General features: G+C 37.0%; 1 protein-coding gene across 6 annotated transcripts in view; it reads left to right on the forward strand.

Moving 5' to 3' along the window:
• Nucleotides 1–25,578, forward strand: part of nhsb (Nance-Horan syndrome b (congenital cataracts and dental anomalies)) — a 51,187-nt gene that overhangs the window by 20,709 nt on the left and 4,900 nt on the right. Inside the window, exons 2-10 of one of the 6 annotated variants that reach the window (XM_043252804.1) lie at nucleotides 16,587–16,739; nucleotides 17,674–17,813; nucleotides 18,023–18,067; nucleotides 18,717–18,761; nucleotides 19,145–19,207; nucleotides 20,217–20,412; nucleotides 21,132–21,263; nucleotides 21,413–24,439; nucleotides 25,353–25,476. In XM_043252804.1, coding sequence (XP_043108739.1) covers nucleotides 16,587–16,739; nucleotides 17,674–17,813; nucleotides 18,023–18,067; nucleotides 18,717–18,761; nucleotides 19,145–19,207; nucleotides 20,217–20,412; nucleotides 21,132–21,263; nucleotides 21,413–24,439; nucleotides 25,353–25,476 — 3,925 coding nt within the window. Of the gene's footprint in view, nucleotides 1–16,586; nucleotides 16,740–17,673; nucleotides 17,814–18,022; nucleotides 18,068–18,716; nucleotides 18,762–19,144; nucleotides 19,208–19,684; nucleotides 19,730–20,216; nucleotides 20,413–21,131; nucleotides 21,264–21,412; nucleotides 24,440–25,352; nucleotides 25,477–25,578 lie in introns of all 6 variants that reach the window. The other 5 variants (XM_043252805.1, XM_043252806.1, XM_043252808.1 and 2 more) reach the window with 5 other exon arrangements.

Below are 25,578 nucleotides of genomic sequence, written 5' to 3' on the forward strand. Positions count from 1 at the left end.
ATTGTCTTAATACTCGATGTCTGTCAATGTTTATTTCAGTTATTCACTTTTTAAAAATATTTCCCATTAACACCATTACAGACCGTTTCACGAATGCGCACAAACACAAGAGAGAGAATTTATTGCATGAACAATATATTGCAATCACAGCTGAATTTAATCAGGCATTTTACCTGCTGGTGACGCTTTTTGGACGATGTTTCCTAAATAAACAAATGATTAATACACTTTTTAAAGTTATATTTTGGAATATGGGTGTATGTGTTTTTGTTCCTCATCCAATATTTTGAGGAAACACTGCCTCCCTTGCCTCCACGGAGGAAACGCCACTGATTAAATTATAGATTTCAAAATTATAACATTTCTTAAAACAAAAATTACATCAAAAATTTTACTACTATGTATCTTTACTAGAATTTTGATATTACGTTATTCCCTTTAATGCGATACCTTCATCGTAACTGGTTTATTTTATCTCAAAAGCTATACATAATGGTCCGATTTCTTGCGCGAGATTCTTCTTTGTTCTGAAATGTTTGTGTACGTTATGAATAATTGAGGTTGAGTGCATTGCAGGAGCGGAGGGGAAGATATATAGGTCACTGTGCGATCGCTGCTCAGGGAGGCAGAAAACACACACGCGCACACACTCTCGCACATTTACACACACATGCACATAAATGATTCTCCATGGAGTGTTGGTATTGGCTAGCAGCCTGACGTGAGATGCTTTGCCTTTGCCCGCACAGTCCCATTTAAAGGGAAACCTGTCCCTCAGGGCCACCGTAGAAACAAACCTCACTGTCGTCGACGGCAGTCTAATGAGGGTTATTTATGTCTATCTTGCACTTTTGTGAATTAAACATTCAAAGCATCGATGCAACCAAAGTAAACCATGCCGCAAATTAGTTGTTCGATTACATCTTACTCCAGCAAAACGATATTTTTAAGATTTGTTAAGATTTTGTGTTTGACGCAGAGGTGGGTTCAGGTCACGATAAATGATTCATTCTCAATTCGCAAGCGCACTGCCCTTTTGAAAGTTGTGAATTATGTGTGCGCTATGTGTAGCAGGGCGTTCATATATGTCTTTCTTGCACATGACCTACATTCGCCAGGCTCTGGCTGTTAGCATAAAACTGCCTCAATCACATCGTCACCCAGAGCGTGTTGTTGTTGCTGCCTTTCCATTGGCTGTTCTCCGTTGGATCCCGCTTGCATTACATCGAATCCAGTTTTCATGTGCCAACCACGTGTTAGCCCTTCCGTTTTCATCGCTATATTTTTTTTTAAGAATGTATTTTTAGTCAATTCCAAAATGAATAGCAGCCAGGACACCTGAGAAGGAAGAAAAATGAAAAGATGAAGGTACAATCACTCTTATATCAAGGAGAGTTCACTGTGCATGGCGCTGTAACTAATGGACTAATCTTTAAGCTGTTACCATAGTAACATAGAAATGCAGGTGGGAATGAATGGTTGTCTGCTTGGCAACCTTACTGATGAGCACAGCACTACTTCTGCAGATAGTGCTGGTCTGAGGTCAGCTTCCTTGTGTCACCTCTGAACTTGAGAAGATTTCAGGTTCAGGAGCGAGAACGCAATACAACGAAATCTCCACAACATGACGATATTAGCACAAAACAAGCCTCAACGCAACAGAAACAACAGATTCGCTAGCGGCCACACTCTCAGAAATAAAGTCACTAGGGCGGTACCTTTTCAAAAGATGCATATTAGTACTTAAAGCGTACATATCTGAACTTAGGTAGAAAAAGGTATCTTTTGAAAAGGTAGCAGTGAGAGCTTTTGCACCATACAAAAGAGATGTCACTATGGCGGTACGTTTTCACAAGGTACACTTTCTCTCAAAATTGTACCTTTTATTTCTGAGAGAATTGTATTGATAAATGATATCTTGAAATAAAACACAACAGTAGAGGCTAGTTTTCATGTTGTTTAAAAGATCCTGAGTTGAGAGCAGAGGGAGTTCATAAAACAAAGTCATAAACTAATTTCTCTTTCTCTTCTGTGTTTCATGTTTTCGTGACTTTACACTGCTTTTGGATTCACATTTCTTCAACCCTCCTTTCTGTCTTAAATAGGTAAGTCCATTTATTTTACTTCAAAATTCGCTTTTGGTCTGTTTTTTTTCCTACTTTGTTTTTGTCCTAGAATGTTAAAATATTATGTTGTCATTGTTGCACGTAGACATCTAATGGTACACCTAGTGTTGCAGAAGCTGCTTTGAAAATTAGCTTTTTAAGGCTACATGCTTATATATTTAAAATTAAAGTAGATATAATTTTATTTTATTATTATATATATTTTTTTAAATATCTTTGTCATTTTCTGCATTCATATATATATATATATATATATATATATATATATATATATATATATATATATATATATATATATATATATATATATAATTTTTTTTTCCTTATTGCATTTGCTATAGTCGCACAACATAACCTACGGCGATTATTGTAGATATATGGCTTTATTTACTTTACATAACTGTTATGTTAACACTAGTTTGGGTAACTATATTAGTCAGGCACAGGCCTGAGTGTGAACTGGCATTATTGTCTGTCATGTGATTAACTAATAATGTCTAAATTGCGCCTGTGTGACCAAGCTACTGGTTTGTGTATCCCTTTACCTCATTTTCTGGAGTATGACTTACCAAATACTCCGTGGTTAATCAGATGTGATTTTGTGATTTGTTCTGACCTCATAAGACACACTCTCACACACGCACACACACACTGCGGCAGGCATGCGCAACGTGTGTGTGCTTCCTCCAGATGAAGCAGGATGAACTGCTGCATCTCCACACACACACACACACACACACACACACACACACACACTCACTCACTCAGCAGGGTGCATCGCTCCCAGCATATGTGCTGGTTTCCATGGAGACAGAGAGTTAAAAATAACATGGGCGACGGCTTTATTGTACCATTCACCAACACGTCTGACACAAAATGTCACACACGCATATAGACACACACGGAGACCCCATCCCTCTCGGTGATGAGATGGGAGTGACATTACTGATGGCGATAACGGTGAACACTGGACTTTTATCTCTCTCGTTTTGGAGCACACACACACACACACACACGCTCTGCTTGCCCCATGGGCTCTGCAGTGCTGCTGCACGACGAGGCTGCACCCCACCCTGCTGCAGTGGCATTCTTAAACACACACGCGTGTGCATGATAAGCTCCCTTTACCCACATTAACCCATTTCCAACTGCAAACAGCAGCCCCACTCTAAACGATACAACCTAAAGCATTGCACACATCTCTCATTCGCACGTCCCAGCGATCTCTTGATGTAAAAGACGTAGTCAGACAGAGAGACGTCGTCCCATGAGCAGTTCACTGGAAGACATAGCAACTTCATTAACCTAAATTCAATCCCTTGAGCATCCTTTCCTTTAGAAGAATAGTCAATGCTTCAGACAGAGATGTCTAAGAAGACGACTAATTCTTTTTATTTAGCTTTTCTATTTTTGTCAGCTTTTTAGGGGCACAGAGAGAAGGCTTTATTAATTTGTACATTTAAATACTATGACAGTCGTAGAAAAAATGTCAGGCGGATGGAGATTTTGGATTTTTTTTTTATTTCAAGTTGTATGAATAAACATTGGTTGAACAAGCCTTAATTAATAATAAATAATAAATATAATAATAAAAAATATTTTAAATATTGAAATGTTTGGGGTCAAAAATATTTGTTTTATTTTTTTTCAGAGGAAATGAATACTGTTATTCAGCAAGGAGGCACTAAATTGATGATAAATTACAGTTAAGACATTGTTAGGAAAGTTTTCTGTTTTACATTGTGTTTCTTTTGAGTTGTTTATTCGTTTAAGAATCCTGACCAATATGGTTTTCATTATTTATAATAATAAGAAATGTTTCTTGAGCTCCAAATCAGCCATTAAAGGAAGACATTGCATTTTAAAATATTTCAAAGAGATAACTTTTATTTTAAATTTAAATAATGTTTCACAATATTACTGTATTTTTGAACAATTAAATGCAGCCTTAATGAGCATAATAGACGACTTTCAAGCACCTTAAAACATTACCAACCCCAACCCACATATACTTGACCTTACTGGACCTTTAAACAGAAAACGAATGTTGAATCACGCAGGTGTGTTTGTGTGTGTAACGTTACCGGATTCCATTGTGGCCGACTGAAATTGAAACCGTTTCAACTAAGATTCTTGTAAAGAGCTCCATCCATCTGTTCCTTCCTGTTCTCTGTTATTCTGTGGTTGCCGTAGACCACACGTTAGAATAAATGACGTCATATTGTATATGTATTCTGGACAGTGTTCTGAAGCGCATCACACTTGCTCATAACATTGTATATTTTATCATGCCGTATCAATATTTGTGCCCTCAAAGAATGTATAATTTAGAAAGTCAGAGGAGTTTGTGCCTTTAACTTCCTTTTTGACTGCCTGTTTATGTTGAGCAAGCTAGTCACACACATGTGGTGGAACATCTTTTGTCTCTGATTTGCATGTTTTTGTATATAATATATATGTCAACCATCTGTGCAGCTTATGTGTAAGTTGTGGTAGTTTATGTATAGTGTGTATGAATAGTACCTGGAGAAATCTATCCGTTAGCATTTCTATTCATTTTTGTGTAATGTTTAGGAAATCTGTTCATATTATATTAACGTCATTAGTTTTGTCACTACTCTCGTATTTTACACACACAATTTGCTCACTCTTGTCTCCATCCGTTTCAAATATTGTGTATGCACACTTGCAGGGCTCATCACTTAAAGGGTCATGTCTGGACGTAGTTAGATGATTAGCATAATTGTAGACAGCCACATCCTGCTGTGAACCCTGGCAAGTCTCTGTGATGGCAAAGGACTAGAAGCTGAGGTGTTGTGGCTCTGTGATCCTTTGCTGGAAATAACAACTTAACGCCCATTTATCCCAAAGGTGTCTGTGATGCAGATCACAAACACTAATAACTCTCCCTCAGACAGTTTTTTGTCATCTACTGTATAAACAGAAAAAAATATCAAATGTTCTGCTAATTGATGAAATAATTTCCAAGAGCAAATATTTGATTATATTTATTGCATGGTAAATAACGAGAGATTGTATTGATGTTTATTTTTATTTATAGATACAGCAAGCGTTCTCTCAAATACAGCTTATAAAAACACGGTGTTTTAAGCTGCAACCATTATTAAATTTCAGCCTTATCTCTGTTCCAGCACTAGAGGCCAGTGTTGAGAAAATATTGGGTTTCTTTTGGATATAAAAACTGATTTATAGGCAGAAGACTCACTTACTCGTGTAATATTGATACCTATACACATTATCTATGCTATACATTTTCAGTATGTACATTTTTGCATTATTTTAGCCTTTTTCTTTTTTGTCTTATTGGTCTTAACTTCAGAAACGTTTGCATTTGACAAAGACATATGTAATAAACCCCACGTAATACATAGAAATGGCGTAAAATTGAGAAATTGCTAATTAAAGCAACAGTGAGAAACACTGAATATGCAAGTGCTTCCAAGTTAATGATCAGGAGTTATAATAAGTATAATAAGATATTCAGTCCAGGCCAGCATTTAGGTTTACAGGATCAGAGTGTCATCAGCCCCAGACACGCTTTCCTGTTCCTGACACAAACCCACATACCCAAATTGTTATCATTAAAAAAAAAAAAAAAGTAGAAATACAGATGCGAAGCAGATAAAAGAAGAGTGATCTTGAAAGAGAGAGCCGGCAGCTGCTGGAAGAAAAAACAAAGACCAAAAATAGTCACATTCAAGTCTTTCTATGCAATGTTAATGATTAGCTATTTGAAAATTCTGCTTTTCAGAAAAAAAAATGGGAAAAAAGACTTGTTTCTGGTTTGTTTGCACACATCAAAAGGTCATATTAAGGAATCCATGATAAAGAGCAGAGGAAGGGTGTGACCCTTGAGGATGAGGAAAGAATAGAACAGGTGTGCTCCATGAGGGCCGTTCACTTTTGCAAGTCAGCAAATGATAAAGTGTGTGCATTTGGCCATCACACTGCCGCCAGACAATCAACTATTTCATGACGATATCTACTCTGTTTAACATATTTGTTTGAATTTGCCGCAAAGTCACACATTGGTTGCAGTCGTCTTCAGACGCCTGTCACTGCGATAGCCATATTGGCTTTCCCCCAAGTCCAGGCATGTGATTATGTGCTGTTAATAGGCATCTCGCAGAGTCGCAAGCTGCCGAGCGAAGCGGCCGGACCTGTGTTTCTCTGTTTGCCAACGTGATTCTGTCTGTACTAAACACTCACCTACCGTCAAACCATTTGACGCCAAGGTCACAGGATGACCAGATTAACATGGATTAGCAGAAAGGTCTGTTTTATCCCAGGCAGAGAGACTGCAGTGTGTATCGTTCACACACACACGCGCGCTCAAATGCATGCTCACACATGCACAGGAGGATGTTGACTTCTCAAATATGTCTACATGAGGGCTCCTGTTCACTTAGGGGTCTACACAGAGCAACAGGCTGTTGTTATAGCTGTTATTGTGACATAATAATAAAGCAACATTTCAAGTATTTTTGTTACATTGCACTAAAAGGACTTTTATGCATGCATGATTATGTATTTTAAACTAAAAAAATAAAATAAAAATAAAATGGCTGTAGAATTATTTGTCAAATTTACTAGCAAAATATTATAAATAAATAATTGTAACTCCTTGATCTAACTGCATGGATTTTTAACTCATTTAAGGACAAAAATGTAAAATTCTAGTTAATATAAAATAATCATTTATAAAACATAATTTTCTTGTCCGTTTTTTTTTTCCTTTGTGATACACCAAAATAAAGTTTTTACTTAGAAATAGCTACAAACATCACAGTCTACTAACTAAATGGATGTTTGCGACATTTTACTGACATTTTTTTGCTATTTATACCAGTTTATACAAACGTCTTGTATGATTTTGCAGGAATAATCATATCAAAGCACCAATCTTTTTGTATTCCTGTTAAATATCCCCCTTTGAACCAGCTCTTACTATGGACCATCTGAAGATTAAGGGCAAACAGAGTGCAGACTGTACCACCTGCAATATGCCCCTAGAAACAGGGGGACTCTAGGTGGAAATGGAGCAGCGCAAGTGCAAATGCTGCAGATGTGCTTACTTTGGTGTTAGGGTTAGTCTGTTTATGTGGCTGCGTGGCTAAAAACCACAGCAGGTGAGCTTTGAACTAGCATGTATCTGCATGCATAAAGACGAACGGAATGATTGTTAAAGGACAGCTGATCTGGCTAAAAAGCAGTTGGACGTAGCTGTCTTTCACAGACAATGGCTTTTGCCTGCTGTGTTCCTGTCAGATCGAGAGGTACGTCCTTCATTGCATTCTTTTCCAATGCGTCCAATCAGATCATGTTTTTTTCTCTCACTTGTTGTGATTTAAATTTTGATTTTCATTTTAATAGTTACAAAATGATGCAACTCATTTAAATCAGTTGCCTTTTGCCAGTCTGTTTTGATGTTCCAAACTATATTTAATATAAACGAAAGGCATATGCATTTACAAATTCGCTTTGTTTTGTTTTTTTACAGAGTGCATAATCCATCCGCCTAGGTTTTTTGATTTGTACTAGGAAAGCTAAGCCTGCCATAGTGATGATGTCTCTGTCACACAAACTGTCTGTCTATGTTTGGTCTGACATGTCGGAGCATGCAGTTGTTTAAACTGTAAAGTGTCTTGTTGTGGCTTTGCTGCATTACAGAGTTCTTTGCCGTCCTTCTGATGGATTTATTCCCTGTATATTACATCCAAACATCTACATGTATGAATTTAGAGGTCTGTGTGCCATTGTCATTTTCATAGTTTACACATGTATGCGAGGTCTGGGAAACGGGGTTGTGATTTGATATCATTATATAACAATAAATAAATAAACTGGGGAAATTGTATTTACTTGTGAATCCAATAATGTTTCATTCACTTTTTAAATGTATATCCACAGAGCTTGTGACAGATACACTGGTTATTATGTTCCAAAAAGGACAAAAAAATATAAAGTAGCATAGTCCATACTGAATGGCTTCAGATGATTTAGAATATAGCGCATAAGGTCATATAGACTATTTTTGTGGTGCTTTATGTCATCCATGGACTATGAGCTGTCATTTTACAAAAGTGAAGAATTTTCACAAATCTGTTTATGCATGGAAAACAATAACTACATATGGGTTTATAACAAGAGGATGCATTATAACAAATCAGTTTTATGGGTGTACTGTCCCTTTAAGAAAATCTGAATTATTAAACTCTGACACACAGGCATAAAGTAGAGTTTATTAAAAGGAATGTGTGTGTGTGTGTGTGTGTGTGTGTGTGTGTGTGTGTGTGTGGCTACTAGAGAGGGAAAAGAGACAGCGCTGCTCTACATCTAAACTCAGCAGCCCATCTGATCTGCTTATCTTTTCCTCTATCTGAAATCTGTTTATTATTCTCTATTATTTGTAGAGTAAAAGCCTTGGAATGAATGATGGCACGAAAACAGGAATCAAAATGAATAAGTAGCTTTCAAAAAATGCAGGCTTGATCCTCACCCAATATAATGTTTTAATCTTTGACTTATACATTGAGTGTGTGTGTGTGTGTCGGAGCAGTGCAGTGGTCAGCACTACAGGCAGCGGTCAGTCTTCATGCTTCAGTGATTCTGCTATGACTCATTTGTAAAGGTCTATAAGTCAAGTCTCAACAGGGCCCCCCTGTTCTTCATCCTCCAGCCAGCCACGGTGCCCTCAGCTCAGACTTATCTTATCAGAGACCCCCTTGAAATAAAGGATGGTGATATGCTTACAGGATGAACTGCTGTAGATTTTAGAAAACCATTTTTTTATGGCACTGAAAAGGTAGCAAAATGTTAAGCCATGTTATTAGGTCTGATGCAGCGTTTAGTATTCCATAAATGCAAAGACATTATGTTTTCTATTGGAAAATATTTTAAAATCAATTTTATGGTAAAGCTATACGTGCCTGTTTGGTGCTCAACAAACATTTCTTATTGTTATCAATGTTGATAAGAGCTGAATTTTGTGGAAAACATGATTCATTGATGATTACAAAATACAACTGATGATTAAAAAAGTGCACATGGTTTTCCTTATCAAATAACAGCTTTGACAGCATAGATTTCTTAATGCAATCGACCTGAGTTTGAATCCGACTTTTGCCAAACCTTTTTTTTTTTGCCTTTCATTCATTTAATATTTTTAACATAACTTTTAACATAATTTAAAATCAATACATTATTACAGCATAAAATCCTGCTATTCTCAGTGTAAATAGAATCTGTAGCTATTTGCATTTAAATAGCAAATATAATAGCAAAAAAAAAATACTACTAGTTTCCTCTATCGCTGCCTTAAAATTTATTTAACCTGTTTGTAACAATGAAAAAGTATTTACTGTTACTTTTGATTTATAATCATATTTTATTATCAATTTGTCTCACAAAATAACAATAATAATAATAATATACGTGGATCAGAAAGGAAAAAGGCTTTAACCAAAAAAACAATAAATATAATACTACTTTGTTTTTGTTTTTCCCAGAAAAATGTAAATGTTTAAATTAATAGCAATTTTGCCAAAAATAAATATCAATAAATATCACATTTTTTTATTGATTTACAAAATTTACCAACTAAAATTCATTCAGAAATCATTCAGTTTAACAATCTCGTCAGGCATATATACAACAGAAATCAATTCACGATACATTAAAAGATGAATTACTTGCACCCAAAATACCAGTTAGTTGTAATTTTACCCTTTTTTTACAAATTTGCCACTATCCTAGCTTTTGCCTATTTTTCAGTATTTTTTTTTACTAATTTAAAGCACAATAAATTTTCATTTTTACAAAAATACTGCGTTACACTGAATGGCAATGTAACATTATTTCAACCTGACATTTTATTCTCCAAAACCCTCAAAAGTAGATACTTTACCTACATTTAATTTGCTTTATATGGACATAAAATCACTTTTGTGAATTTTTCTTTTGATGCAGACAACTTGACGTCTTTGTCCCATATACGTACCTTGTCACCATGTGAGGCCTTGAAATGAAATTTGTTAAAATAAATAATAGAATTGCATAAACAAAAAACAAGGAGTGATTAAAAATATACCGATTTACTGAATTTATGGAAAGTTTCATGTAATCTCAGTAGGTACTCGAAACCAATCCAGGTCACAAGAAGTTCAGCTGCTGTAAAGATTGGTATCCCCTGCTGGAAACGAAAAGGAAAGTGCTCCTCAAAGAGGACAAGTTATATTGATATCTATAGCCCATAGAGTTGTTGGTGCTGTGTAGTATCAGTGGGTATTAAGCACTCCTGCAGAGGGACCAGCTGTGAGACACAGAGTCCCCAGCCCCCATCAGAGAGGCAGTCAATCTCTATCCATACAGCTGCAGCTAACAGTCTCCTTTTAGGGAATAAATGATTTTATCATTGATCATTCAGTGCATGAGGGCTTCTTGTGTTTCTAGCTTATTGCTGTTTAGTGCTTTAATATCAAGTCTACCAATAGATAAATCCACTATTTGATTTTCCCCAGCAATGTCTTTCTCTGAGCTCTGCTAGGCAAGCTTGACCTAGATTCAACTATGCAGCGCTGTGACTGTTAATGACTAGAGCATCTGTATTATTAAAGGAAGAACTGCAACTGATGATTTGCGTAGCGTGAAAATGTTTACCTTCGCTTTGGATATTTGTGAATGGAATTAATAACTTTATAAAATGGATTGCATGGCCTTTATAGTTAGCCTGTGTGGTTTGTAATTGTCCCCTAATTTTGCTATTTTTATTTCTCAGTCTGTTAATATTTATTTTCCTTTACTTTGTATAGTTGTTCTTTTGACTTTTATGGCGAGGATATTTATGGCCAGTAAACCTAAAAGTCATTTAAAAGCTTTGTTAATTTAAATAAATATACATATATGAATGAAATATATAATATATGAAACTGAACTACTTGTTTTAGACCACAATAATTCAGTGTGGCCAAAATACAGCATCAGTTCGTCTTGGCAATTCTTCTTGCAGAATAGTAACGTTTCCTGACTCGCTCCTCCAAAACACCCCAAAGTGGCTCAATATATTTAGATCTGGTGACTGTGCAGGCCATGGGAGATGTTCAACTTCACTTCAAAACACTCCGTCGCCAGTCTTGCTTTGTGTATTGGTGCGTTATCCTGATACATGGCACCGCCTTCACAATACAATGTTTGAACCATTGGGTGCACATGGTCCTCTAGAATGGTTTGGTGGTCCTTGGCAGCTAGACCATGTAGCACTAGTATATTGGGTCTAGGGAATGCCATGATATTGCAGCCCAAACCATCAATGATCCACCCCTACGCTTCACTTTGGGCATGCAACAGTCTGGGTGGAACGCTTCTTTGGAGCTTTTTCACACTGTAACTCTCCCGGATGTGGGAATATTGACCCTGTTGAGCTCCCAGCGGACAGTTTTTATTGAGACAGGAGAGTTGAGGTGCACGTTTAATTCTGCGGTGAGTTGGGCAGCTGTGGTTTTATGTTTATTGGGTACAGTCCCTTTCAGACAGCTTCTTCTTGCATCCACAGTTACTCCTGGATACAGTGGCTCTTGATGTGCACGAACAATTTGTCCTCTTTTGAACTCTGATATGTCACCCATAATATTGTGTGCATTGCAATATTTTAAGCAAAATGGTGCTATTACTCTGCTAATTAAACTTACACACTCTGCTGGTGGAATGTGCAATCAATGAAGACTGTCCACCAAGCTGGTCAAATTTAACCATGAAACCTCCAAAACTAAATTGGCCAGTGTTTCAGTTTCATTGACCAACCCCTATATATATATATATATATATATATATATATATATATATATATATATATATATATATATATATATATATATATTACTTTAATGGAGCAAGCACGTATTAAATTGATCATGCATTTTAAATAAATGCTTTTCTTTCTTTACTTTAATTGAAAAAAAAAAAATTAATTAAGCAGCCAATCAGAATATATGACCCTGGACAGCAAAATCAGTCATAAGGGTCAATTTATGTGTTATCATCAGATTTAAATAAACTTTCTATTGATGTTTGGTTTGCTAGGATCTGACAAGATATGACCCAGATACAGCTATTTGAAAATCTGCAAAAAATCTGAATATTGAGAAAACCGCCTTTAAAGTTGTCCGATTAAAGTTCTTGCATCAATGCATATTAGCTACTAATCAAAAAATGTAGTTTTGACATTTACATTATCTGGCGCTTGGCAGATCTTAACATTTGGAAAATAGAATCTCACATGAACAACAACATGCATATATACAAAATAAAATTTCTATATTTCTATATGACATTTTCATTTATTTTTCTTTCTTTTCTCCATATTTTGGTAGTTTCATCATTTCAATTACATTTTTTTTTTCTTTATTGCCCTTCTGTACTACTAATTATAAATTTGTCAGTACTTTTCTTTGCCTTGCTGCTGGCAGAGTCCTGACTCACATTGCTGACTGTGCACCTGCTGGAGACAGAAAGAAAGAAAAAGAGAGAGAGAGAGAGTGAGAAAGAGAGAGAGAGCAGCTCTCCTAGTCTCGCTGTAGTGCTAGCAGAATCCTTCACTCCTTCATTCTGTGTGAGCAGTCCAAAGAAAGATGGGAAACTCTCAGAGAAAGATACCTGGCTGTGGCTTGAAAAAGAGAAGGAGAACAAAGAGGGCCAGTAAAAATGCAGCCCAGAGAGCAGGCACAACAGGTAAGATGAATAGATTTTAAACAAGGATCCCTGCAGAGGTGAATGCAGCAGTCAATGAACGAGAATACAGAAGACCATCATTTCAATGTTTGAACTCATTTACTTTGCATTCTGGTGCAATTATACTGCAGTGTACTGCTGTCTTACTAAGCACTGACCTCTTTAAGTGAATCGAACTCTCCTGTAACTGCGGTTTTCAGTGCCACCGGAGAGAGCATCGACTTTTAGATGTTTCTATGATGAAATTTTTCAATGTGTTGAAGAAATGCAAGTCCAAAAACTGTTGAAATGCTTCTGTGTGCATAAGCTTAACTGTGACTCGTGACATAATAAAAGTCTTAGATGTAACTACACACAAGGCATACTTTTTCTTTGACTGAATTCATTTGAGGAAAAGTGCAGAGGGAGTGATTGAGATGCATGTATACGTAGAGGTCACCTATATGTGCCGCATCAGGATCAGTGCTTGATAATGCGGGGCAAAAACGAAAGAAAGAGCAGAGCATTGCTGACTAATAGAGTCTGTTCACTGCATTCGCACATCATTACAGCACAGGTCCAAATGGAGGGAGGGCTTTCATTAAGGGCTTTCTCGACAATTATTTCCAAAGCAGATACATTTATTATCATCAGTGTTTCTCTCACTTTGATTTTTTTTCTTCACTAACATCGTTACAGTGCATTCTGGGATTGCTTTCTTTGTGAAGAATTGAAACGCTGATGCTTTCATAGTAGCACGCTAAAGGTACTGCCTAAGTTTGTACCTTTATTTCTAAGAGTGAACAGATTTATCTCTGTTAAAGCTGTGGTTTCGTTTGATTAGCTGACCAGACAGAAGTAGGTATCTCTAGGCTGCCGTCTCTTTAAGACTAAATGAACGGACACATTCAGTTTCTTTCTTCAGCTGTATGTTAACTTAAGACATGGACATAACCTACTGTGTTTAACAGAATACTTGCCAAAACCGGTATTTTCATGTAACTTTATGTATCCATCTGTTAAGGCGCTGTAATGCGGTGTCTTAATCAAGCCCGAATCGACTTCTCTTTATCAGAATGGTCTGAAATAGCTTCAATGTGTAAATCAGCAAGACAAAACATTGGTGCACCCCTTAAATAATATAATATATTATTTTGTTTTAGATTATATTCATTCAAAAGTTTGGGGAAAGTGTGTTAATTATTACTACTTTTATTCAGCTAGGACGCATTAAATCAGTCAGAAGTGTTTCTTTTTCAAACATATGCTGTTCTTTTAGACAGACTGTGTTTATGATAATAATAAATTATTTTTGGGCACCTACATATAAGAATGATTTATGTGACGGAGAAGGTTGGAGTAATGGCTGCTGAAAATTCAGCTCTAATACCACAGGAATAAATTACTAAAAATGTTAAAACGAAAGAACAAACCGTCTATTTTAAATTGTAATATTAGTTCACAATATTTATGTTTTTACTGTATTTTTGATCAAATAAAAGACAATCATAAGAGACAAAAACTAAACATTTTCACCAACCTCAAACTTTTAAACAATATCACATCCTAATATATTATGTTTATCAGTTTGCACTTGTTACTTAACTTTACTTTAGAACTAATTTGGGCTTTCATCTGTGACTTTACCTGTTCAAAGTTAAAGAAAGAGAAACTCCCGTATTGCTTAAAATCACTAATAAAATGTAACGAGTAGGTGGAGTAAAAACTAAAATTGGCACACTCCTAGCAACCTGAAAGTATTAGTCTAGACTTACTATCAATGGGAGTCTCTTAATTTTTATTGAAGCATGAAAGCACTTAATCCAGATTTAAATTCCTCACACTGGCTGGGGTCTAAATCCATCAGTAAAGTGTCAATCAGTTGTCTTTAAGAGAACTGCAGTGATTAACTTAATTTCCCATATTCCAAAGACATTCTGATTTTCATGTAATAACATTTTCTTTATTCTTTTACCTGTCGATTAGAATTTGGTTTATGGCTTAATGTAAAAATATCTAAAAATATTAGAAGAAAAATATTAATAAAGTTAATTTTGCATCATTTGTTTTCAGATGCAAAGTAGATAATAACTTTGATATATCATGCAATGCAGTTCATTTATTTTTAAGTATAGCTTAATTGTATAAATACTGTATCCGCTGTGCAAATTTATGGGCCCTTGTGCTCATTCCTAGTCTCCAGCTGTCTCATTCATCAGTGCAAGTTAACACTGAACACCGAAAGACATTTAACAGTGCAAAAAGCGGCTATCAGATTATCATTCTTGAGTAAAACCACTCAAAACATTGTTCATTTTAATGGTTCTCTGGTTGTGGTCCGACTTAAGGTTATAGAAGGGGCTTGTATCATATTACCAAATGCCCCTCTGTGTGTGTGTGTGTGTGTGTGTTTGGCCTTGTATGTATTCATTTCCGTCAAACCAATACACTTGGCTATAATCATGGTTTACCTCATGGTTAATAAGCACTAAATGTTTGTCTGCTTCGTATTTAGCTATATCTTTCGGTATATTCTCAGAAAACCCTTAATGTACTAGAAACTAAGGAAAGAATATTCCCAGGCCTTTACTTGAGAAGCCACTTCTGTTTTGTATTACCCTTTCGAGTAATACGTCCTGTGGCTTTTGTTCCAATTACATACAACAACGAGTTTGTTGCTATACAATCCAGTGTTTTTCTAAGCATCCATCATTTCTCTGAGGTCTTCTAAGACAAGAAATGTATTTGTGGTATTATTCTGCTGATCACGGCCTGATAAGGATCTGCTAATTCGTTGTAAATTAGATATGAAGGGTTGCTTGGATACAGATGACTCTGGGTAGTTCAAGGGGACCACTGCGTATTGAATACTGATGGGCAGATGCTCCTTTATAGAGGAGAGGAGGAGACAGGAAGCTGGGGAAAAGAGAAAAAGATAGAGGGAGAAATACTAATGAAGCTGTCTTTCACCTTTGTCTCCCTAGAAAGCCATTTGTTGTCTTGTAATGTATAATATTGTTGCATTGAATGAATATGAAAACTTGCACTTTTTGCTCGAAATTTGAGACTTAATAATATATTTTTAAAAGTCTCTTTAACAAATCCAGGTTACATCCTTTGATAAAATGCAATTTGGTAAAAAAAAATACAGTAACATTCAGAAATATTATTTCAATTTAATTTCAGATTTAAAATGTACATATATTTATTTGTTTAATTTATTTCTGTAATGGCAAAGCTGAATTTTTCAGCAGGAATTAGTCCGGCCTCCAGTGTCATGTGATCTTTCGGACATCATTCTAATAACTTTAAAATAAAAGGAATACTACTAATTATTATATTTAATATAATATAATATATTATATTATTATATACTAATTTTATATTTAAACATTTTTGATATAGGCTATAAAGTGTTCAATAAAAGTACTTATTTCTTCAAAACTTAAACAGTAGTATATAGTATAAAGTTTTTTTTTTGTTTGTTTTTTTTTTTGGATTTACATAATTTGAAACTTATCATGAAGGTTTCTCATGGGGGTGTGCTGGCAGGGTTCTGACGTAATACAAATTCATTTTCCATTTGTAGAAAATACAAATTTTAAAAATCTTTCAGGGTTTGCTAACTCTTGTAAAATATTGAATAGAATAATCAATAGAATCGGATGAGCAAATGATATAGGAATTTCACTCTGAAGATTTCTCATCTTGTAACTTCTTTCCCTTTCTCTCTAGCTGTATCAAATCTGGACATTGAGAGTAAACTGACCTCACACTATCAGGCTCCATGGCATCAACAACACAACCTGTTCCACACCTGTACACGGCCACCATGTTTGGAAGAGTTACACCGACATGCCAAGCTCAACCTGCGGGCACTGCACAGAGGTACAGAGTCAGGCTTCTGGGACAACATTTTTTTGGTTCTAAACCAAAGTGCCGTTTGATTTTTATCATTCTTTTCATCCAAGCATATCTTGTATCACAACAGTTGTAACCAAATTCCCCCTGTGGTTCAGTGGTCTGCCCAGGGCCACAATGGTGATAGATCAGCGTAGAGAAGTGACAGATCAGGATAGATGAGAATTATGATCCCGGAGTTCCCCTCAGGGATCAATAAAGTGTTTCTATGTAGTCCTGAATCTGTCTAAACATCTATCAGGTTGCTGATTCTACCTGGAAATGAACCTCAGACCTTAGTGAGAGCAGCTTAGACTATTGGGTTATCATCGCCATATTGTATCTCCCTATTGTATTTTGATCTTTTTGATGAGCTGTATGATCATACGGATCAAACAAACCGTAAGATACCTTATTCAGTTCTGTTGTAAATGAGTATGTTTGAAGTTGTAGATATATTAAATTATAAATCTGTCTGTAGAAAGATGGTATATGAGAACAAAATATGCTAAAAAAAAACACATGTCACTTTAAAATGCCTTTATGGGCTGATGTCAGGGGAGTTTGATGGTGAAAACCTGATACATACTGCCACCTTGTGTTTGGATGATGAAGTGATTGGCATTGCCTCAAGTTCAGTGTGAACCATCATAAGCATAATTTATATTTTCCCTTTGAATCAATTTCACTTTCATCAGTTACACATAAAATGTGACCAGAACATCGATTGTACATTGTCAGTATGCAGCAAATCCATTAGAAGCCTACTACACATTAACAATTTAGTAAGCATTTGGCAAGACTGTAAATTTGGTAAAACAGAAAGTGTTATAATTCATACTTTATTTTAGGCTAAAAAAAAGCTCAGGCAGCTGAAGAGTGTGTATGTGTGTGTGTGTGTGTGTGTGTGTGTGTGTTACAGACCAGCAGCAGCGTCAGCGTTCAACCAGCAGAGAGCGTGGTCGGGTCACCATATCAATATCTGTGGCCCCGCCTATGCCAACCTTCCCTTCAACTCACAAACTCAGAAGGCGGGAGCAGAGGGGCCGGCACTCACGCCTGGTAAGAACACTACATTTAATCTCCTTTCATGTGAAGGAGGTTAAAAAAACCCACTGAATTCTCAGCTGGCTTTGCTTCAGAACAGATTTTGTGTCAGACGTACAGTGGCGATCTAACCCAATCTGATCATCTTAAAACAAAAAGTGTTATAAGACCAACAAAATATCTTTGGCCTAAGCTAGTATGCTCTCTCCTGCCATGCACCCCAGGAGAGGAGCGTTAGAGAGAGTGATGTGCAAAGCATCCAGAGGAAGGTAAAGAATCTTCTTTTCGTTCTCTCTGATACCATCCCACTGAAATGTTTATTCATTTTGTTTTAACTTCCTCTGTCCTGGAACTGAAAATATTACAATGTAATTATAGAAATGTTAATAAACCAATATTAAATGGCAAATTACATGAATTTTTATATACGTGTGTGTGTGTGTGTGTGTGTGTGTATATATATATATATATATATATATATATATATATATATATATGTGTTAAATAATATTATTATTAAATAATTGTGTGATTATTAAGTGTGTAAGTGCAAAGTGTAATGTAATCTTTCATGTCATCATAGTAACACTCCATAATAATAAAAATGGCAAATATCCATTCTTAGTACAATCTGTTTATGCTGATTTTATGTATAAGTTGAGCCACAAACTCTTTCTATATTTGACTAATCAATGTAAACCATGAGTTATGTAGAAATAAATAAATGTTGGCCTCTTAAAATAATTTGGAATGAGGCTATTTATAATTTATATATTTATGTACTTTTACATCGTTAATGTTTTACTGTATGTGTGAAATAGGCAGGTGAATGTGATTTTAAACATAGTCAAATATTTTCTGGGATCTTCATCTTTTTCTTTTGTTTGTTTGTTTTATTATTGCATTTAACTGCTACAGGAGAGACCAGCCAAAGAGGCTGAATTCAAACCCGTCCTCAGAAAGGTAAATTACATGATTTTTTTTTTTATGATATTTTATTTTTTTTTTAACCAAAGTACAGGTTTTGCCAAGATAATTGGAAGGGTGCCAGATTCAAATCCTTACATAACAATTCAATTTAGTAATTTCCTTCTCCATCAGATTACAGCCTTTCATTTCACCATGTATGTTGCAGACTTGAACGGCAAACATCTCTGTTCAAGGTTGTTCACAAAAACATTTCCAAAAGAAAATGTCTGTGTTGTTTTGTGTATATATCACCCTCTTTCCTCACAGCGTGTGCTCATTGTGGACTTCTTAGAAACATCACATCAGACATTTATTTGGATTTATCAAGCACATTTTTTGTCATCTATTAAGTTCTGTTTTCCATCTTTTAATTTTAGTATCAGCGCTCCCGTTCCTCCTCCCCTGTTCAGTGTTGTTACCTCATTCCCTGGATTAGAAAGGTATTTTGCCCCACTGAAGACTACGTATCACCTCTAGCTCCTAATAATTTCTGTTTCTTGCCGTTTTAACATGATTAGGGTAGAACAAGACTTCCTTGATATGTAAATGATTAATCCCCTTTATTGTATAAATGACCGTTTATGTGACATTATATTGAGATATACGGAAATATTTGTATGCTGTATTGTTTTCGAAGTATCAGAGAGAGTTCTGATATGATCAAATCATTCCTTCTAGTTCTTGCTTAATTTTGAATATTATTCCATTGCTTTTTGTGTAAGCAATGTTTCAGGATTTTTCAGTGGATTTCCTGTATGCATTATTTACTCCCTAGGGTGCAACCTGGCCTTCATTAAAATACATTATTTTATACATTTGCATGCAACCATAGAAAAAAAATCATGCTGTCTCTTTGCTTATGTTTGATTCTTTCATCTATTCTTCTCTCTCTGTGTCTCTCTGCTTCATAATCAAAGCTGCATTTCTTATCAACACAGAAAACTGGAAATTTGTCAGTACATGTATGTATGTAGATATCTACTTAATACAGCTAGTACCAAAAAGTATCTGGACACTTAAGCCTCATTTATGTATGAATGTCTGCATTTAAAAGTTTTGATAACAATATAAAGGGGTAGTTCACCCAAGAACAAAATCCTTTTTTGTTTTGAATGTAAAATTAGATATTTTGAAGGATTTAGGTAACCAAAAAGTTGCTGACCCCAATTCATTTGCCACTTGATTTGCTATTTTGTATATATATATATATATATATATATATATATATATATATATATATATATATATATATATATATATATATATATATATAATGCAGTGAAATCCATACATTAAGTGTGACTCCAAACATGTCCTAAGGTTTTTGGGGCTACTGTATAAAACTTGTGATCCTGTAGATAAAATTGTCTAAAAGTATGTGAATTTGATTATAAATTGTCAGTCTTGTTCAGAGTACAGTTTAACATTTCTAACATCATCCCACATTAGGCTGGAACCAACACAGAAACAGATAGTGAATTGCCAGTGATGAGCCATAGGCCTAAATGCCCTGTTCCCAACGTACCTACCACCCTGGACAAAAAGACCAACTGGTCCAAAGCCCTGCCTCTCCCCACGCCAGAAGAGAGAATAAAGAATGACTCTCAAGTGATTTCATCCTGTATCATTCCAATAAATGTTTCTGGTAAGCAACATTACTTCAGAAGCAATATAAGCTAAAAACACCAACAATTGTATGATATATTACAACAATGTGCATGTAAAATTAAGTAAAAAATAACTTTATAACTCTCCTATATCCATTAATGGAATCCATGCCATAAGCGTAACCAGAGCTGGTCCGAGGCATAAGCGAACTAAGAGGCTACCTAGGGCCACTTGGCCACCAGAGGGCCCCCAAGAGTAGACTACGTGGAACGACATTTTATTTTATTTATTTAATATGTCAAGGGGCAATGGTAATTATATGAATAATTAAATAATCTGTACATATTATATCTGTCAGTCAAGCTCTTTCCAAACAGTCAATTAGCATAGGTAAAGAATCGTTTGGTTTAGTAAAGTTCATGTTTGAACATCAAAACATCAGCAAATACACATTTTAATATAATATAACTTTTACTTAAAGTAAAAGTCTGTGTAAAAGTAACTTTCCTGGGTAGCCTTTGTAATAAAAATAAGCTTCTGTTTCATAAAATGATAACAGCTTAATATTATTTACCTTAGCCTACCTTTTGGGTGCTATTATATTCCATTATAATGCCTCAATTAGCTAAATATAGATCAAGAGTTGTTGTTTTACAGATGCTGTTTCATATATATAAACATATAGGCTAACTTTAAATTAGGTCGGCCCTGGGATAACTACTTCTGAAACTATTTGTGTTCGTGTTTTTTTTACAGGTGTTGGATTTGACAGAGAAGCCAGTGCTCGCTGCTCTCTTGTTCACTCACAGTCAGTTCTACAGAGACGTCGGAAACTCAGGAGGCGAAAAACGATCACTGGCATCCCCAAAAGAGTTCAACAAGACATGGGTATGACCAACTGATGCTTTACATTTAAAGCCCAAGTTCATCAAAGCAAATTATTATTTTCATTTAACATCTGCACGTCACATTTTCTTCAATGTTATCTTCATATAGGTTTAGTTTAATTAAATTTAAAAAATCTTATTTCCCTGTAGATTCTGATGAATCACCTGTGGCTAGAGAGAGAACGGTGATCATCCATGCCAACCCACACAAGTCACTGTGGCATGAGGAGCTTTCCTTGAGTGGCAGAGTATTGCACACCAAGGACTCTGGCTGTCAGACAGATGACTTCTTGATTGCTGCTCCATCTCGGAGGCGTATTCGTGCCCAGAGGGGTCAAGGAATTCCAGCCTCTCTCTCACACTCAACTGGAAACATTACCTCCCTGCCGGATCGCTCTGATACTGTGTATGCTGCAGCATCAGCCACTCGTGTCCGTTCTAGAAGCTTACCACGTGAGGGTGGCCGACTTCTGGATGAGGACCAAGATGACAGTGATGATGATGACGATGATGATGAAGATGATGAAGACGAAGATGAAGAACTCTCTCCATATGAAGCTGAGGACTTCCTACCAGGTCCAGGACAGAGAATTCCAAAGGATGAGGAGGAGAGCACTGATGACCAGGCCATGCCAGAGCTCCAGTTTGGAAGCCTCAAGCGCATGCAGCATTCAGAGAGCCCTGACCACACGTGGATTGAGAGAGGTAGATCTAGACTCCCACGCAAAGTTGACATGGGGAGCTGTGAGATTTCCTCCAGCTCTGATACTTTCAGCAGCCCCATCCACTCTGCCTCCACTACAGGAGTACTAGGCAGCCAGATGGACCATAAAGAGGATCACCAGTCCTCAAGCGGCAACTGGAGTGGAAGCAGCTCCACATGCCCATCCCAGACGTCTGAAACTCTTCCACCTGCTGCCTCTCCTCCCCTGACTGGATCCTCACACTGTGATTCAGAGCTCTCCCTCAATACTGGATCGCATGTCATTGATGACACCACTGGCTTCATAATCGATCCATACCACATTGACAAGCCACAAGGACAGGGGCAGAGATCCAATTCTTTTACCTCATCAGCTACTGATCAGATGGATGATGCAGGGGTCAGTACTGCTAGTGATGGTGAGTGGAACTGCACCCAGGACCAGCAGGATCAGCCCTGCCCCCAAGACTTCAGCCCAAAGCATTCCAGAGAGGATGAGAGTGGTGTCAGTTGCCCCAGCTATTCAAGTGGAGAAACTTACGAGAGTTTCAGTGACCAAGCGTCTGCAAGGAAATCTGAGATGCACTACATTGTTGACACTGAAGGATTTTATTCCTCCATGCACTTTGACTGTGGTCCTAAGGGTAGCAGAAGCTACTACAACTATGCAGCCATTGACCCTGACTGTGGCCCAAGTGGAAATATAGCACCTGGCATGGGTGAATACACTCAGTCAGAGTATAGAGCCACCAGGACACTGGGCAGACCGTGTCTCTCCTTAAAAAAACCAAAGGCCAAGCCACCACCACCAAAACGTAGCTCTTCATTAAAGGAAACAAGCAGTGGTGTGAACATTCTAGAGCAGGATGAACCAAAGATTACTTGCGAGTTGCCGCTGCCCTTGTCTTCCAGGGAGATGAAACTGCAGCTGGACTTGGCTGACTCTGCAGGGCACCTTGACACTGAAGGTCTTGAGTCACTTGGCGCGTGGGGAGTGGAGAATGTCAGGGACATGCTTGACTGCTCTTCTCCATTCAGTTCCTCTGACACACATTCATTCAAGGATGAAGGTGCTGTGCAAGCAGACTATGCAGACCTTTGGCTCCACAATGACTTGAAATCAAATGACCATTACCGGTCTCTGTCCAACTCTAGCACTGCTACGGGTACAACTGTTATTGAATGCATCAAGTCACCAGAATGTGCAGAAATGCAAGCCTGTCAACCTAGGTCCAGACCTATTTCTCCAACTCTTCCTCCACCTGAAGGTGACTTCAAGCTGGCTTCTCCTGAAAAGTTAGTGGGCTTGGCATCCCCTTCCAGTGGATATTCTAGCCAGTCGGAAACACCTACATCTTCCTTCCCCTCCGCTTTCTTCCCAGGGCCCCTGTCTCCAACCAGTGGCAAAAGGAAACCCAAAGTCCCTGAAAGGAAATCCTCACTTTGTTCCCTACAACAGCCACAGCTTTCAGTCCGAGACCCAGGATTTTCCTCCAGGAGGGAAACTGACTACCATGCCATACCCCCCAGTCACCTTGACCTAAGTGCTCTTCACAGCAAGCACTTTTCTCACAGAAATCAGATGCACATCCTCCACCAGAATAAGCAGAAAGCTGCTATAGCTGCAGCTGCTGCTGCAGAAGCTCGTACTGCTGCCGCTGCTGCTGCAGAGGCTCGCACTGCTGAGGCTCGCACTGCAGCGTCTACTTCAGAGATTGGAACAAGCACAGTACACAGCTCAGCCCATTTGGCCATCACTCCAACTGTTCTTAGATCAGTCCAACTGAGATCTATTTGTAGATTAGCTGAAGGGAACCAAGGGTATGACATGGTCAGTGCAAATCCAGGCACTCGCCCCAAATGTCCCACAGTAATAACTGATGCCCTATCCTCTAGCAACAGGCACAACAGGAAACCACCAGCCTACAAACCCCCTGTGGCACAGCTCTGTGAATCACAGGTTCTCCCGGTGGAAAACGTTGTTCTTCAACAGGAGGAAGTGAAAGTGAGACAGGAGAGGCTTGGTCCTGGTACTTACTGGGCAATGACTGCTTTCAGAACTCCTGTAGACCCTACTCCTGAAAAAGGAGACACTTTGACAAGGTCATCTCAAGGTCCTGAGGAAGAACAAGAAAGCAGAAAGTACCCAGATGTGCAACTGACATTGTCACCAGAGAGACTAAAACAAGATCTAAATCAGCTATTACGGTCAGACCCTTCAGCACAGCCCATGTGTTCGGCCAATACAATGCCACCCCCCGCTTACAGTGAAATACAGAGGAGCAATTTTGTACTGTGCAACAGCCCTGACAAAGTGCCTGTTTCAACTCAAGAGGCATCGCACACTTACACAATCAGCGATGTACAAGGCCGAGAAGAGGATTATGAGACATCAGGTGTCGCAACCAGAAGTGCCTCACAGGACATAAGGGAAGAAGGGTCGACCCCAGACACAGAGGACTACTTCAGCAAGGGTAATTGTCCTGTAAAAAAACACTTATTTAACTTTATTTATTTAACTGATTTGCCTGCACGTAACGATAACAAGTGCTGTAATGATACCTATTTTTTTCTGCCAGTGTTTTAAGTTAACTTTTAAAAATGTATTTCAATACAGATTACAAATTGCATGCTTTACAAAGTATTTTGTAACATATTTTGTTAGATTTCTCAAGTTTAGTAATTAATTAATAATGCATAAATAATATTATGCAATTTATTATTTAAATATAACATTTTGAACACTGAAATATAAAATGATGGGGAAGGAAATAAATTATGTTTTTAAATATGATACTAAAACTATCCATAGGTGGCAGCAAATATTACATATTACTTAATGAATGAGTCATGGAATCATTTTATTTGCTCTAAAGGACTGATTCATTAAGTAATTTAAGTGATTTATGAATGTAATTGAATCATTCTCTCAGCCAATTTGTTCGAAATGTGGATTTATTTGGGAAACCAAATAAGATTGCTAGATTACTCACAAACATGGATATCTTCTGTGTATTTATGACCCTTACTGGGTCCCCCTTCACCTAACCCTACCACCTATACCTAATAAACACTTCATTATTAATAACCGAGAGGTACTTTATTTCTACTTTTCAAATTTTTACCTGTTTTTTTATTGAAAATAAATGTCTTTCTGATCTGTGATAATAAAAGGGATACATCAGTATGACATTTTGGAATTTTGCTCTGTAACAGAGGAAAGCAGGACTCTTCTTCTTTTGTTGATATTGCTTAAAAGGATAGTTTACTCTAAAACATATGTATGTATTTTTTTACTGGACTGATTTAACTTTCAAGCTGTTGAATACATAACTTTATTCCAAACGCTAATTGAGCTTTATGTATGAATGCTTTGCATATTGACAGAATCAACTCCCAGTGATAATTCAACCTCTCCTTTGACTGATGACTCTAAACCTGATGATGATAATGTTTTCCCATCCCCCAACAAACTACGTACAACTGAAGATCTGTTTGCCATGATACACAGGTAAGCATGATTGTTTCCCATTCAAGTGCCATATTTTGCCGCATTCTCATGTATTATGTATTCATGCATTCATTGAACCCTTTATGTGATCGAAATACACTG

Source organism: Puntigrus tetrazona, chromosome 11 (genome assembly GCF_018831695.1).
Source record: "Puntigrus tetrazona isolate hp1 chromosome 11, ASM1883169v1, whole genome shotgun sequence".
Lineage (NCBI taxonomy): Eukaryota > Metazoa > Chordata > Actinopteri > Cypriniformes > Cyprinidae > Puntigrus > Puntigrus tetrazona.